Below are 15,428 nucleotides of genomic sequence, written 5' to 3'. Positions count from 1 at the left end.
ATGATGGTATTATAATGGTATTAATAAATGGTATTAATTAATGGTATATAATTGGTATAATTAATGGTATAAATTAATGGTATTAATTTGCCTGTAATTTCTCCTTTAGTACTCTCAACAACCCCATGAGTTTGTAAGAGAAGTCCAGAAAACTTAAGAAACTTATCCAAAATTCCTCAGCTATAAGCAGAGGAGCACTATTTAAAACAAGTATGCTTAACCACATGGAAATGTAAAACCCTTCTCCCAAACTCTTGTGTTAAAAAGGAAATAAAAACTTCATTGGGAGCCCCATGGAAAATGATGACGAGAATATGATAAAATAAAATAATATGTCAAAATTTGTGGGATGTGGCCAAAGCTGTACTCAGAGAAGCAGAGTAAAATGTACTCAGAGTAAAATTAATAGATTTGAATGCTTTCATGTTGAACAAACAAAATTAAAAATAAATGAACCAAGTATTCAACTCAGTAATTTATGAAATCAATCTAAGGAAACCAGAATGGATTATAATACTGGTTAAAACATAAATTTAAAAAAACCAAAAGGGTTGAGATATTAAAAAAATACAAAATAAATCCAAGAGCAGTATCTTCATGAAATAACAAAAGTTGCCAAGATTGGGCATATTAGTCAGGGTAGGCTAACTCCTAGGAAAAAACTCTCAAATTTTCAGTCATTTACTAAATGTTTATCGATTGCTTATGCCATACTCTAATGAAGCGGTGACGGGGGTTGAGAAGGCTCTGATTCACCAGTTTGGCTCCTTCCGTTTTACAATGCCACCATCTTGAATGCATAGACTCCGAGGACGCCCTGAAAGAGGAAGAGGAAGAGAGCAGATGACTGTTCATGGTGATTTCTGTGGTCTAGACCTAGAAGCTGCATAAAACACTTCTCCCCACATTCCATTCACCAGAATCCAGGCACAAGGCTTTATCCATCTGTTGCAAGTCAGCTAGGGAACTTAGTCCATCAACATGCCCAAGAGGAAAAAGAAACGTGTTTGGTGAACATACACCATTGTCTCTGCCATAATTCTCCTTTGTGGTCAAGAAATACTCATTTTGCTTTTCATCCCACATACAGAACACACTCATCCATCCACTCCCAAGGAAACTTAAAGTCCTAAGGAATCACTGCAGCCAGCTGAAAGTTCAAGACTCCTGACGATGCAAAGTCCTCTTTAACTTGCCTCGTGTTGCTTCTCACGGTCTGGTGACTAATGAACCAAAAAGAAATTATCTGCCTCCCTCTGACACTGACTGAAGAATGTGGGAGAGGGACAGTATAACTGCAATAAACATTTCCATTCAAAAAAGAGAAGAACAGGGGCCGGCCTGGTGGCGCAAGAGGTTAAGTGCAAACGCTCCGCTGGGGCGGCCCAGGGTTCACCAGTTCAGATCCCGGGCGTGCACCAACGCACCGCTCGTCAAGCCATGCTGTGGTGGCGTCCTATATAAAGTGGAGGAAGATGGGCATGGATGTTAGCCCAGGGCCAGTCTTCCTCAGCAAAAAAAGAGGAGGATTGGCAGATGTTAGCACAGGGCTGATCTTCCACACACACACAAAAAAAAAAGAGAGAGAAGAACAGAAATCACAAAGCAGTAACTGGTACATAGCAATTCTGAAATCCTGTGGAACAAATGTACCAACTTGATTCTGTTCTTTGGAAAGAACATCTTCATCCATTGTTCTTTTAATCTGTTGGCCGTCTGAGTTGTGTGCGGGAGATAGTTCTTCTGTGTCAAAGTCCTCCACAGCCATATTTAAAACACATTTTGGAACTTCTGCCCACTCTGGAGACATAAAAGCTTTGGGAACCCACTTTCTGCTCATTGAAGGCTGAAGTTCCAATAGCTGATTTAAAGTTTAGTCTTAGAGTTCTAGTCCTAGATTATTGCTTTTTTAGGAGTCTAAATTATTTGTTTCCAATTAGTATGTTGTACTCCAACATACCCAAGTCCTTTCATGGGCACAGCTCCCCAATCTGATGTCTTTATTTGCTCCAACAATCATGGCAGCTTCCTGAGGCTCTCAGGCTCCTTTCAACAGGCTTCTGCTCACAAGCTTTCTCAGTCATGTTTGGCAGCAAATCTTACATCCAGTTGTTTCCAACTCTACAAGAACCATTTTTCTGGGCTTTCTCTATTTCCATTTATTTATGCTTGCAAGTTGGTCAGTTTCCTGAGGTCACCTTTATCTGTGCCAACCTCAGTTAATATTAGCCAACACACACCAACAATTTATTCTTTCCACTCCCTTCCCCTGGTGGTCAGCCGAGCAGGCATGCCATCTGCCCCGATACATACGGCGGATTATAGTTTACCGCGTGCTGTCAGCGCAGTGTGTGAGGTGCCCTATTTCCAGCCTTCAATATCCATTTCCTTGAACTCTATTGCAATGTATTTTAGATTTTTATAATAGCCACAGCTCACCTGTGAATAAATTAAAGTAGGTTAGTTGCTTTAAAAAAAAATTCAAAATCTCAGTGGCTTAACATCAGACCTGACAACAGGTCTCTGCTTCACATAGTCATTCAGGAACTGCAGGAAACTTGTTTTAGTTCCACTTGCTTCAACACATGTTTTCACAATCAATGTAGCAACATTCAGCCAGCTGGGGTGGGGGTGGGGGGGTGAGGGGGCTTAGAGAAGGCACATCTGCTCTTAATTGCCCCAAACTCAAAATGGCACATCACTTTTTCTTAAATTCTATCATCTGCAACTAGTCTCGCTGTCCCGACTAAATGTGAAGATCTATGAAGTAGAGTTTAGTTGTGGACCCAGGCAAAGGAAACAGATTTGGTAAGCTTCTGGCCAATATTTTCCCTGGATAGAGCACAAACATCTCTTGCCCTTAAGGAGATTACAGTCTGGGCAAAGAGATAAGACAAAGGAACTACTCTACTCGAAATAAGGTGGGAATTATTACCAGCAGCAAACATCTGTGGAACAGATATTTAAGACTATGATCTACACAACAACTGGATTCAAGGCCTGATACCTAGCGATGAAAACGGAAGACAAAATTGTTCCCTCCAGAGGAATGGAAACTGGGGGGAGGAACGTAAGTTCCAGAAGACTGGATCCCTACCATCAGAGCAGAGCCACAGTAATGCTGCTTCAATTTGAGGCATGCAAGGTAAGTAGGGTTATTTATTACCACTTTTCCATCCCACTCTTACATCACTGCTAAGATCAAGACTGGTTCTCAAGTATGAAGAACAGCTGCACCTTTATGTGGGGCTAAACCTGTCAGATTGGGATGGATATAGAGACAGAAATGAAAGCGCCACACTAGCTAGCCTGAAAAAACATCAGAGACAACGTTAGAGCACAGAGAAGATCCACGGAAGATGGAACAGGTACTCAACTTCCTCCAGTGCCTGAGGCTGAGGATTCATTGATGCTGAAGACCCAGAGGTGACATGATGCTGTCCTCAGGGGACGGCTCGCACTCAACTGGAAGGCAAAGGCTGATCAAGGAGGCATTACTCAACCCAGGGGGGTCAGCCCACCTCATCATTTCCCCGTCAGTGTTCGCCTATAAATATTTCATTCGAATCAGAGTCTCTAAAGTTTGACAAGAACAGTCAAAGAGCATTAGCCACTGTCACATTTCAAAGAGCACTAACTTTTATTTGGGGGCAGCTGTATTAAATATAAAATAATTTTAAATGCCTTGAATTCCCAGTTCCACTCTCTGTAGAATGGATACTTTTCTCTCACTTGGGCGTCCAGGCGTTGTGCTATCAGCATTTGTTCTATTAATTAAAAAAGAACGTGCATCAAAAATAATAGCTTGCAGTAAATAGGTCTACTTTACTCCATATTTTATGAATGATATTATATTCTCATATGCTGCGGCTTGCAATAATCATGTAATCTATTCTGCATCAGTAAATAGTGATTTATTCTCCTGAAGCTTTAATATGATTCATTTCACCAGTGGTTTAAGTACCCAGTAGTTAATGCTTTGTTGCTGCTGACCTCAGTAGATGTTTTTGTGAAGCTTTATATAGCATTTATAGGTCACAAAAATGCCAACAATGTTCATTATGGTCCTTTTCCAAACTACCTGACAGCAAAATGTTTTCCCTCAACTCATTTGTATGTATATCCCTTAATTAATGCTTCACCTCATGCCAAATTATAGCGAGATTCTTGTCACTTTACATGCAGCATGGCATTTACACAAATATCTGTTGAATTTATCAGGAGCAATGCACACAGAATTTGTATCCTGTGGCTTGAAGGCAGACAAACCATAAACCTGGACCCAAATACCTACAGACTGAGAAGCATTAGGGAAGCTAGAAAAGTGAGAATCTTCACAAAAGTTGAAAATGTGCCTTCTTTGCTGTCCTCAAGGACATCATGATTACTAATTGCTGTTAACAAGTAGACCTTTTAAAACCAGGGTACAAACTCTTTTAGGGATTTTTAGAAGGTGATTTTATGTATAGGAAATATTCCTCATCTGAAAGACAGGTGAAAATTTTTTAAAAATCAGAACAAGTGTTTGAAAGACTCCTAAAGGCTCAAAAATAGAGAAAGGCATCGATCTGTGAGGAGGAAGCCCTGTCTGGAGACGAAGGACATTGAAATCGTGCCGCTGACCATCAGGGCACAAGCTAGCGCTGGAACATAAGAGAGTTCAAGGAACAGAATTCACAATTTTAGGTCCAAACTTATTTCTGGGTTAGGAACAGTAAAGCGCTTTCTGTCTCAAGGTTGAGTTACATGAGGTGCGCCTGGTACACGAAGGTCCCCATAGGCCCAATTTATTCAACGTCCTGGCACAGCAGGAGCATGGGTTCTGGAGCCGGGTCATCTGAGCTCGTCGGGGCTCTTCCCCGCTCGCTGTGGCTCTAACCTCTACCTTGCTGGGCTTCGTCACTTAGGAAGTGAGAGGGGGCTTATAACAGTAACGATCTCACAGGTTTTTATGGAGACTCATGAGTCAGTACGTGTAAAGCAGTCTAGAATGATGCCTGGCACACAATAGCCACTCATTAGAAGTTAGCCATGACCAGTGTTCCTAACTCACAAAGACACAACATCAGAGATGTGAAGTCACTTCCAAGGCACACAGCTGCTCAGTGGCCAACACAGTCCCTTTGATTCCAGGCCCCAGCTCCCTGTTAGCCTTCTCCCGAAACCTCCCACACAAATTGAAATTAAAACAATCTGAGTTTCAGCAACATTAATTTTCAATTCTATTCATATCCAAACCATTACCAGCTGGTCCTACCCTGCAAGTAAATTGCAGTAACTTCCCAATCCACAGATTTCCCCAGCCTTCCTTTCCCTTCACTCAAGTGTCTGAACACCTTTTTAAATTGAAATACAATCAGTGAGATCTTAGGGCTCCAGATCACACCTACCCCAGACCTTGCCAAGGATAACACTCACTCTCCCTTTGTGCCCAATCTTAAGTCACGGATGATGTGTGAGGGATTAAAACGCCAAGCTCTACCACTCTGCACTGCACACAGATGGAACCAGGCCAAGGTGTCAGCAGACCATTCATCCCGAAAATGTCTGACCCCACAATGCCTGACCACAAAGAGGCCATACAGTTGGAAAAGCACAGTATAAAGTCATGCGAACATGACCATTTGGCTCCTAGTCTTGGCTCTACCACGAACCAGCTTCCTGTCAAATAAAAAAGTTGGAAAAAGTGATGCTTAGGTCCTGAACGGTTTAAGATTCTTGTACTGTAGTGGTTGGTTTTTGTTTTTGTTTTTCTGTCGGGAGGATATGTTTAATTTAACACTCTATGTTGCTCCTTGGTGACCTCACATACCTTTTTCAGATATTTTAAACACAATGGTTTTCTCTAAGAAAGGAAACAATATATGGCTAAGCAGGAATTAGCTTGAAAATAATCATCTAATAAAATAAACTATTATGTGGAATATTCATTAGGTGAAGTTTTCACACAAGAATCTTTAAAACACCTACCTAGATAAAAGTGAAAATTTAATTTTGCTGATAAAATTAGATCAATTCAGCAGTTAGCTATGCAATGGATATGTTTCATACATGAGGGAATATCAGCTAAATGATCTTAAAGAATTTTTTTGAAACAGGAGTTCCTGCTAGATTTCCTTGGATAAAAGGCAAGGTAATTGTAAGGTGTTTTAAAATTTATTGTGTCTTTATAACATAGATGAAATATTTGCCATTTATCAAAATCATTCAGATGAAGCTACTAACCTCGTGACAATCTAACAACTGTTCTTTTTATGTTTTCAAAGTGACAGTCTCCTTAGAGACTGAGCTTTTTTCTGGACCGTGCTCATCATCGTTACGACAATTAGACAACTGTATTTAAACGTGTTCGGATGCTCCTAGAACGGTCTGTGTTGCTAACTCAGGACATATCCTCTTCAGTGAGGGTGCACTATTGCTAGGGCAAGTCCACTGAAACTATACTCGAAAGGGATTGAGGAAAAATAAGAAGGTAATAAAATTATGTATTTTCATAGTCAGACAATTTATACAACATATATAGATATGTCCTGCTAGAATTCAGCCACTATTCAGAACTACACAAGATTAAAATGTTCCGAGTAAGTAGTATGGGAATGCTTCTCAGTATTTATACCCTGTATGCTAACAAAAATTAAAGGTTTGTACTGTTAAGCCCCAAGATCTATCTGAGTGCTAATGTTTTATAAACTCGGAATAGACTTCGGAGTTTAGCATCCTTTTGAGTAATCTGATATCTTAACCTGGGTTACAAAGAGGACTTACTTATTGTTATAGCGTTTAATCTATTCTAAATATTTCTTAAAGGATTCAGAAGTGATTATGGGCTTATTTGGAAAGAGCAAACCGTTTGATCGACAGTGTTTATGACTGTGGGAAAAGGGTGCACCAGGGCATCAAGGCTTTGTCTTCCCCAGCTGGTGGGCTCACACAGGGGGTCATATGGGTGCCAAGCGGCCAGGCCTCAACATTAGCCTCTAGTTATTTCTAAATAAAATTTTAGAATTATATATATCCTTTTCAAAATTAATGAACTTTTTTTTTGCAACAACAAAGAAATACAATCTTCATTTGGATTCTATATAAATTTACTAGGGCTGACGTAACAAAATACTGCAGACTGAGTGGCTTAAACAGCAGAAATTTATTTCTCACTGTCCTGGAGGCTGAGACTTTCCATCAGGTCTCTGTCCCGAGGGCTCTCTCCTTGGCTTGCAGACGGTGCCCTCTGGCTGTGTGCTCCCTCGGCCTTTCTTGTGTGCACGCACCCTGGTGTCTTTCCCTCTTCTCACGAGGATCGTCACACTGGATGAGGGCCCACTCATGTGACCTTGGTTAGCCTTCACCACCTTGGTAAAGGCCCTGTCTCCAAAGGCAGTCAGAATCTGAGGTATCTGGGGGTTAGAGCTCCGACACATGAATTCTGGGAGACACACTTCAGTTCACCACAGAATCCACACCTCTGTGAGCACTGTTTTTCTCACCTAGCTCATGTCTTCTCAAAGATGTTCAGGAAACTGAACATCCCTTTGTGATGGAATTTGCTGGAAGGAGGACCAACATCTTATCCAGAATATTTAGTAGCAGCATGAAGCTCATCCACGAAATGCTCCTTTGTCTTATGGCTGGTGTGTGACAGTTCTTCCGCTGCTGAGGAAACTGAGGACTTTAAATTTACTACTTAGTTGTGATCAATTTAGTCTATCCCTGAGACCCAAGGTTTGAACTGGAGAGAGGCCAGAAACAGGAAAACTGGTCAGACTGCCAACCATAGCTGAAGAAACGGAAAATGAAGGGTCAACCCAGGAGCTAGCAGTGGGTATCTGGCTGGACTTGCCAGGAGCCTGCAGAGGCGAAGAGGGCAGAGCGACAGTGGGCCATCTGGAAAGCCAGCCTCCCAGCCCGAGTTCTCCAGGACGAGGCAAGGAACACGAGACAAGAGGAAACGTCTATGTAAGAGTCTAAATCCAGACTAAATCCAGACTAAAAGAGTCTAAATCCAGAGAGATGAATCCAGACACACTCCTGGGCTTTAGCTGACGTCTCCTGAAGGCTGCCGGCTCCCAGAGGAGGAGGGCAGAGGATCTGGCACCTCCATCGCCATGCCAGCTCTGCTTTCACTCTCCATAGGAGTTTAATTGAAAATAGGATTTGTACCTACTTTCCTCCCCAAATTTTGAAAACCACTAGACCATACAATGTTTAAATTCTCCTTCTTTTAAAAATGTCTGAAATTCTGAGTCTACAAATATATTGAAATACCTAAATCAGAATTTTCAGTGATCCGTGTTACAGCCCTTTTCAATAAAGAATCTTAAAATCCCTGTTAGTTGACTATCTGGTCTGAAACTGATCTCATGTTTAAAATTATCATCTCCACATTCATGATGGAAAATGGAAATTTAGGAAATAAATTTACTTCCCTAAGGAGCAACACTCATAAATAATAAACTTTCTCTTTTAATTATCAGACTAAGGAAAAGTACTTGTTGTTTATTGTTTTACACAGGTAAAATCAAGTTTAAAAGAACTCTGAGTGCGGCAGGAGGGGTAGAGGTTGTAAAGGTGAAGGAGTCCAACCTTTATAGTAACCACTGAGGTTTGACATGATGAATGTTAGAAGATGATGAACCTTTGTGAGTTGGGAGGTATGTGGCTAGGGAGGGCTGGGAAGCAGGAGAGGGTCTGGGGGTCCTTGGGTGGGGGATGAGGAGGCCTGTGAGGCAGATTAGCACCTGCTAAAGGTTACCTCCCGGAGCTATTACCAACCACCAGATTCCACCTGCCCATGGCCACTCTGGGCTCAGGAAAATCCTGCTAACTTGCTGTGCCCTTAGAATCCTGAATCTTTCTCACAGATGACAAGGAATATAACTCTTTTCTTCCTTTAACTTCCATAAAGAACACAAAATGCAATTCAAAAATAAATGGTCTTAAATGTTGGCCTCAAATGAAATAGTTCAGAAAGCAAGGAAGAGAGAAGAAATGAGGAAGTCCCATTAAAACTTTAAATACAACATATCTTCATACTTACCTTAATAGCCACACACACATACACTCACACTTCTAAACTTAGCACCTAGAGTGCATGTCTACCTGGCCCCTCAAATCTAGCCAAAAAAAAGAAAAAGAGGAAGAGAACAGATCTAATATTTAAAAGAGAACCTAGTGAAAAACTCCTGTCAGATACTACATGATTCCACTTAAAAGTGAGTGTCAGATTGCTGCAGAACCAGCTCCCGAAACGCTCTCTACAAAACTGACACCTCATTCCTAATTGAGCTTTCAAGACAACAGAGCATTTTCAAAGTCTGATTGCTATTTTATGCACTTATTTTTTCCTCTGCATTTTAACATGTCGAGATACAGTGAAGTAATTGAGGTCAACAATATCAATGTCTGTGATCCAACTACTCACCAATTAGTGTTTAAACCAGAGAATGAATGTTTAAACCAAGTTTTCCATGTACCAGTTGTTGTCAGCCTGTGAGCATGTTTCTTCTGCCATTAGATTTCATGCCAGCTACTAATTTATCTATGAAGACAGCTGGCATGTTTTGGAGTTTATATAATTAACCCTGCACTGGTGGGTGATACTTAGCAATACGGATCTTGAATTTATTTTTAATAAATTACAGCTTGGTGGGAGAAGTGAGGATTACATTCAGCCTTGTTGGGTATTTTACTGCATTGATAGGTTCTAGCCACAAATCGAGCCTGGTTCTTCCACTGCACAAATCTCTACATTTTTCCACAGCAAGAAAGGACCTTGAGAATAATACAACTGCTAATTCTTTTCAAATAAAACCTTCTTAGTATTTTAATAATTTTAATATTTGAAAGCATCACTGAAATCTTTCTTGTGAACACGATGTTCACTTTTTTTCTGATATTTCCCATCTTTCTCACCCACATTCCTTCTGTCCAACAGCCTTCACGGAATAAAGACGACTCAAAATTAGTTTAAGGGACAGAGAAAAGCAGGAAACTTCGCCTCAGAGCTGACACTGGGAACTACAGGATGACTGTTTGTCAGCCTCAGCGGCCGCCCCCGAATCTCTGCACAGAAGCGGTCTAGGAAAGTAGCCAGGTGGGAAAGGACTGAGAACGTGCACCAAGGCCACGTTTACATCATGATGAACTACTTATTTGGCCAGGCTCAGGGGTGATGCTGCAGGACTCGCTCACTCCCCAGACCACTGCTCTCGCCACGCTGTCTCCACCTCCAGGAGCCACAGGCCGGCGAGAACCCGCGGCAGCGACTGGCGAACGACGAGGGACGGCAGAGCCGAGGGCAGGGTGTGCTGGACGCCACGCGGAGCAGAGCGGGAGGGTGAGTGACAGCGGGGACAGCGCCCGCCGTGAGGGGGCTTCCAGGGAACGGTCCAGGAGAGGAGAGGAAGCCAGCCCCCGCCGGGAAGGCAGGGCAGAAATCTCTGAGGAGGTCGACGCCCACGCAGTCTTAACTTGCCTGCATCTTCCACACGCCAACCACACGCAAAGGAGTTCGTTCGTTGATTCCGCAAAAATTCCCCGGGCGCCTGCTGTGCGCCAGGTGCTCTTGAGCGCGGGGCCACAGCGGTGCACAAAGCAGACGAAACCCCTGCGCCCACCGCACTCACATTCTGAACTGAAGGACCAAGGATGAACCCGCGGGCTGGGGCCCGGGGCTCGTCCTCAGGGAAAGAAGGAACTAGAACGGACAGGTGCGTCCTATGCAGCAGACAGACGCAATAAACATGCTTTATTGAAACATGGATAGATTTCTTAAAACACAGTTTTGAGGAAAAAGAGTAAGATATAAACGAGCTCTGAACTGTGATTCCATCCAAGGAAAGGAAGAATACCTCCCCCACAAAACACCACCATCTAGGTGAGGAGGGTTCCTAGACAGATATCCATCTCAAACCTCCTGGGCGGGTGACTGTGAGACGAAGAGAATGGGAAAGAGTCAAGAGCAAAACCAAACGAAAGGTGGATTTTACAAAAGCTGATGGTGACAGTGCGCCAAGAGCTTCAGAATATGATCACCTTAATTCTGTGAATTCAAGCTTCCAAGAACAAAAGGAAAAGCAAAAAAAAAAAAAGACAAAAAAGGTATTGTTTCCTATTTCATATCATACCTTCACTTTACTTTGTAGTAAATGTACTTTTAAAATATACAGTAACTTGGCCATGTATTTTCAGTTTTCCCTTTTGAAAAAAATGAGAAACTGGCCAAAAATCAAGTTCAAAACTACAATTGCAGAGACAGACTTCCATGTTCCCTGCAGATAAAACAGAGACGCAAAATGAGTCCGCTTCTTGGAGGTGGGCATTAACTATTTCCACAATTATGGTGTGTTTATTGTGCAGAAATCACTTTCCAAAGTGATAAATTATTGCTCCTTCTTCTACAAAGTGCCCCAGTTATTCCCAAGGAGAATAGAGATCTATTATCTAAATTATTCAAAAAATGAAAGCGGATAGTCTTAATTACCTATAATTCACGAAAATTGTTTTGTGGGTCTCTCTAAATGGAGCTGCCACACACGAATTTTTAGATGATCGCTCAGTGTCTGTCTATCTTTCTATTGTGAACAGGAGTACAATCAGGATACAGTTTTCTTGACTGATACGGAAACCTAGATGTGCACACACATTCTGCAGTGGCATCTTAAAATTGGGTCATTTTGAGTCAAATTTCCTGGCCACCACTGTTTTCCTGGAGTTAACAGATCCAACCAATGGGACCATCACAACTTTGTCAGGTCTGCACAACTCTTAATTAGGGGTAGGGGAATTATTCTGCCCCTAACTGGTTGGAGGATTGGGATTCCTACTGCCTTCCTGTAAGGTGGTCATAAATAGCTATTGCCTATTTAGCTAGTTCCTCATCCTATTTTATAGCTAATTAAAGACACAAAAGATTAATGTTGAAAAAGCCTGGTTCTGCCACAAAAAAATTCCATTTCTTCTCATTTTATTTTAGATTTAAAAGTCTTCGAATGGTGTAAAATACTCTAACAAGATCTTCCTTTCCTGTTCCTGTGGGATCTAAGCTGCTGAGTTCTGAAATAGAGAACGGAAACCAGCAGAAATGGAACAAAAAGTCCTGAGCAACCTCATCTTGTAGTTTTAGAAGCAGCTGTCCCAAATTAACAGTTCTCAAATTTCCCAGAGTCACTTTACATTCTTAAAATAATTATTGAAGACTCCAAAGAGGTTTTATTTATATGGGTGTTTCTACCAGAATTTAAAGCTGAGAGTTTTTAAAACACAAGGACGCACAAGCACAGCTTCTGTCAGCTGCAGAGCCATGGCGTCACCACACGTCACGGCCCTCTTGGAAAGTCTACTGTACACTGGTGTGAGGATGTGATGGAAAAGGAAAATAATGTCCTAGTGTTGTTAGGAAGACAGTTCTGACCTTGAAAATCCCAAAAAGCGTTTTAGGGACCCGCAGGAGTCCACAGACCATGTTGTAAGATTCACTCCTCTGAATGATTTAATGCTGAGATATGTTCCTAAAGGGATTATATAGCTTCATGTAGAAATGTGCTGGGTGTCTTTTTTCTCCCAAAGTGATTAGGGTAGGTCCAGATAGAAGCCAAATATGAAATCTGCCTGGAGCACAGTGAAATAAGAGAAAATATACGTATATTGGTCTCTGCCCCTGGTGTTTGGCACAGAGCTCCTGAAATCCTTGTTATTTCCTGAGTCACAAGAGCACTGGGAGCATCTTGTGTTCTGACATCTGGTCTTTGACCCTGGTTCCTGGCTCCTGACACAGAGCCCCTAAATCTCCTGGAATTTCCTGGGTGACACGAGTGTATTTTGTTCCAACGAGGTGACTCTGGGTGGACTCCTAGATAGCTTCAGGATGGTGGCTGTCACGAGAAAGACCAACTAAGATCAGAAGCTTGGAACTTTCCACCCCACTCCCATCCTCCAGGAAGGGGAGAAAGGTTTTAGACTGAATTAATGATTGATCGTGCCTACGTAATCAAGTAATGAAGCCAACAAAGAGCAAATCCCCCCTTCCTCCTCCTCTTTATCCTACTCAGGACCTCAGTAGATCGGTTGATGCCCACCCACAGTGGTGAGGGCAGATCTTCCTTACTCAGTCACTGAATCTAATACTAATCTCTTCCAGATACTCCCTTCCAGACACACCCAGAAATCATGTTTTACAGCTACCTGGCATCCCTGAGCCCAGTCAAGATGACACATGGAATTAACCACAACAGGGGGAGTGGCGTCGCAGCCACTGCTCCCTAAGGGCCGTTCCACCTGGGTGAAGTGACAGGCAGAAATGCAGCTACTGGTGCTTCCATCTTGTCCTCCCTGCTCACATCTAATTCATTGTCCCTTCAGGAGGCCCTGCCAGCCGAGAGCAACCCTGGACCCACTACCACCGTCTTGCGGAATGTGCCGGCCCCCAGACCTCACAGCACGTCCCAGCTCTGGCACCAGAGAGGCCAGAGGTGACTTTGAGATGGGCCTGGGCTAAAAATAGAACTTTGAGAGTCATCATCGTGTAGATATTTAAAGGCTTTGTGAATCATTTTACAGTTGACAAAATGGGTATTGTCTAATTTATCGCATGTCTGGAAGGTATAGAGGACTGGTGTCATGATCTCTATTTTCTAGATGAGAAAGTTAAGTTTCAGAAGTCACATAGTTATAAAAGATAGAACTGATACTCATTCCTTCTGCTAACTTCTAATCCTCCATTTTTTAGGATGTATATTAAATACCATTGGGGGCCCAAAAATTTAAACTTAGAGATTATCTTGTTTTCTTGGCCAAACTATTATTAATAAATTCATAGTCAGATGTGAGGGGCTACACCCGTGTACGACCTCCACTCTGCAAGCATCAATGAGTGATGTAAATGTCCCCAGCGTTTTAGTGTTGGGAAAACCGGGTCTGTTTGTTCCATTCTATAATTCTCATTAACCACCACGTTCTACTCCACAACACTCCCCACTTTCCACCAGTTATTCCTTTGCAGCACCAGCCCCCCACCTGTCCCACTGCCCACATCCACACTCCAGCTTCACCAATATTTCCTCTGGGCTCCTTACATTACACGTGGTTTTCCAGAGCATTCTCTCCACCCCTGCTCCTGTGATCTCAGGTCCTCACATCCGTCACTCGGTGCTTCCTCAGCTCCAGGAGAAGCCGGCAGGCTGGACTTTCTCCAATACCAGCGTCCAGAATGACTCTCCTTAGGTGGTGTAGGAAATCACAAAACACATCTTCCTGCTGCAAGTGTTTCTCCTATTCTACAGGCCTCTGAGGAGAGAATGGGCATACTGCCATAAGCACCTGTGGGGTCAAAGACCCTGATTCTCGTCCTGTTTGCACCCGTAACAGCATCACTCAGCGCCCTCCCTCACACTGGGCACTGACACTGCCCTGGGCATCCTTGCTGCCGGCTGTCCTGTGGTCCTGGGAGGTTCAGCAGACCCCTGACCTCCACCCCCAGATGAGTAGCTCCCCTCCCCAAGTCGTGACAACTAGACACGTCCCCAGACGTTGCCAAATGTCCCCTGGGGGCCAAGTCGCCCCAGTTGAGAAGCACGGCGATGGTGAGACAGGCCTGCTTCCTCTTCTACAGACTGAGGAGAGCATAGTATCTATATCACAGTGTCTTGAAAAAGTTAAATGAGATGATACATTTTAAGTTGCTCTATAGACATATGTTAGTGTTGACAAAGTAACCAATTTTTCATCTGTTTAACCACTTGCTGGGGGTTTTTCTAACTTATCTGACCATAGACACTAATAAGCGTTTCATCCAGTATTTACAGCTATAATTTAACCTTCTTTATTCACAAGGTAAGGTGAATAATCTTGGTCTCTGCTCCTCTACCAGGAACAGTCACATCGGCCATTCAGTCAACAGTTACTCCTCTGACTACAGTGCGATATCTGATTCAAACTTCATATTCAGTTTCAGAAACACCTACAGGGTGACAAGTGCCACCGCATCTGACAGCACCTTTCATTTTGGGCAGCTCTCCCCTAGTCTGCATCACCATTTGGTGGAGGATGATCCACCACGGCGAGAACGGTCCGGACAAGCTTCTGATCGGCAGGAGGTTCCACACGGCTATGTCACTGCCAGACGCCTGTCAGCAGAGTCCCACTCCCAGCCCAGAGCCACTGCCCAAAGGGGCTGCCTCACCGTGGTGCCCGGACATGCCCCTCATTAGTCAAGATTTCCCACAGAGACCCATCCACATAAATCCAGTTGTTTCAAAGGTCAGAATGTACTGGCCCTTCCAAAACCACACTGGCATGGATCCCAGGACATAATATATTGCCTAATAAGCAAGCAAGCTTTTCAATTATTTCCTCTCCCCCAAATCTCACTCTGTGATTTGACTGTCTTGCTGCCAAAACCTAGAAACCTGAAGCTAAGTACAGGGGTAGAGGCA

General features: G+C 43.0%; 1 protein-coding gene across 1 annotated transcript in view; it reads right to left on the bottom strand.

Moving 5' to 3' along the window:
- Nucleotides 1-669: 669 nt before the first annotated feature.
- Nucleotides 670-15,428, bottom strand: part of NSUN3 (NOP2/Sun RNA methyltransferase 3) — a 187,202-nt gene continuing 172,443 nt past the window's right edge. The window contains exon 6 of the mRNA XM_058555636.1: nucleotides 670-817. Coding sequence (XP_058411619.1) covers nucleotides 685-817 — 133 coding nt within the window. The 3' untranslated portion in view covers nucleotides 670-684. The remainder of the gene's footprint in view (nucleotides 818-15,428) is intronic.

Source organism: Diceros bicornis, chromosome 15, assembly GCF_020826845.1.
Source record: "Diceros bicornis minor isolate mBicDic1 chromosome 15, mDicBic1.mat.cur, whole genome shotgun sequence".
Lineage (NCBI taxonomy): Eukaryota > Metazoa > Chordata > Mammalia > Perissodactyla > Rhinocerotidae > Diceros > Diceros bicornis.
Note: the sequence above shows the minus strand (reverse complement) of the source record. Positions and strands in the feature narration are given on the sequence as shown.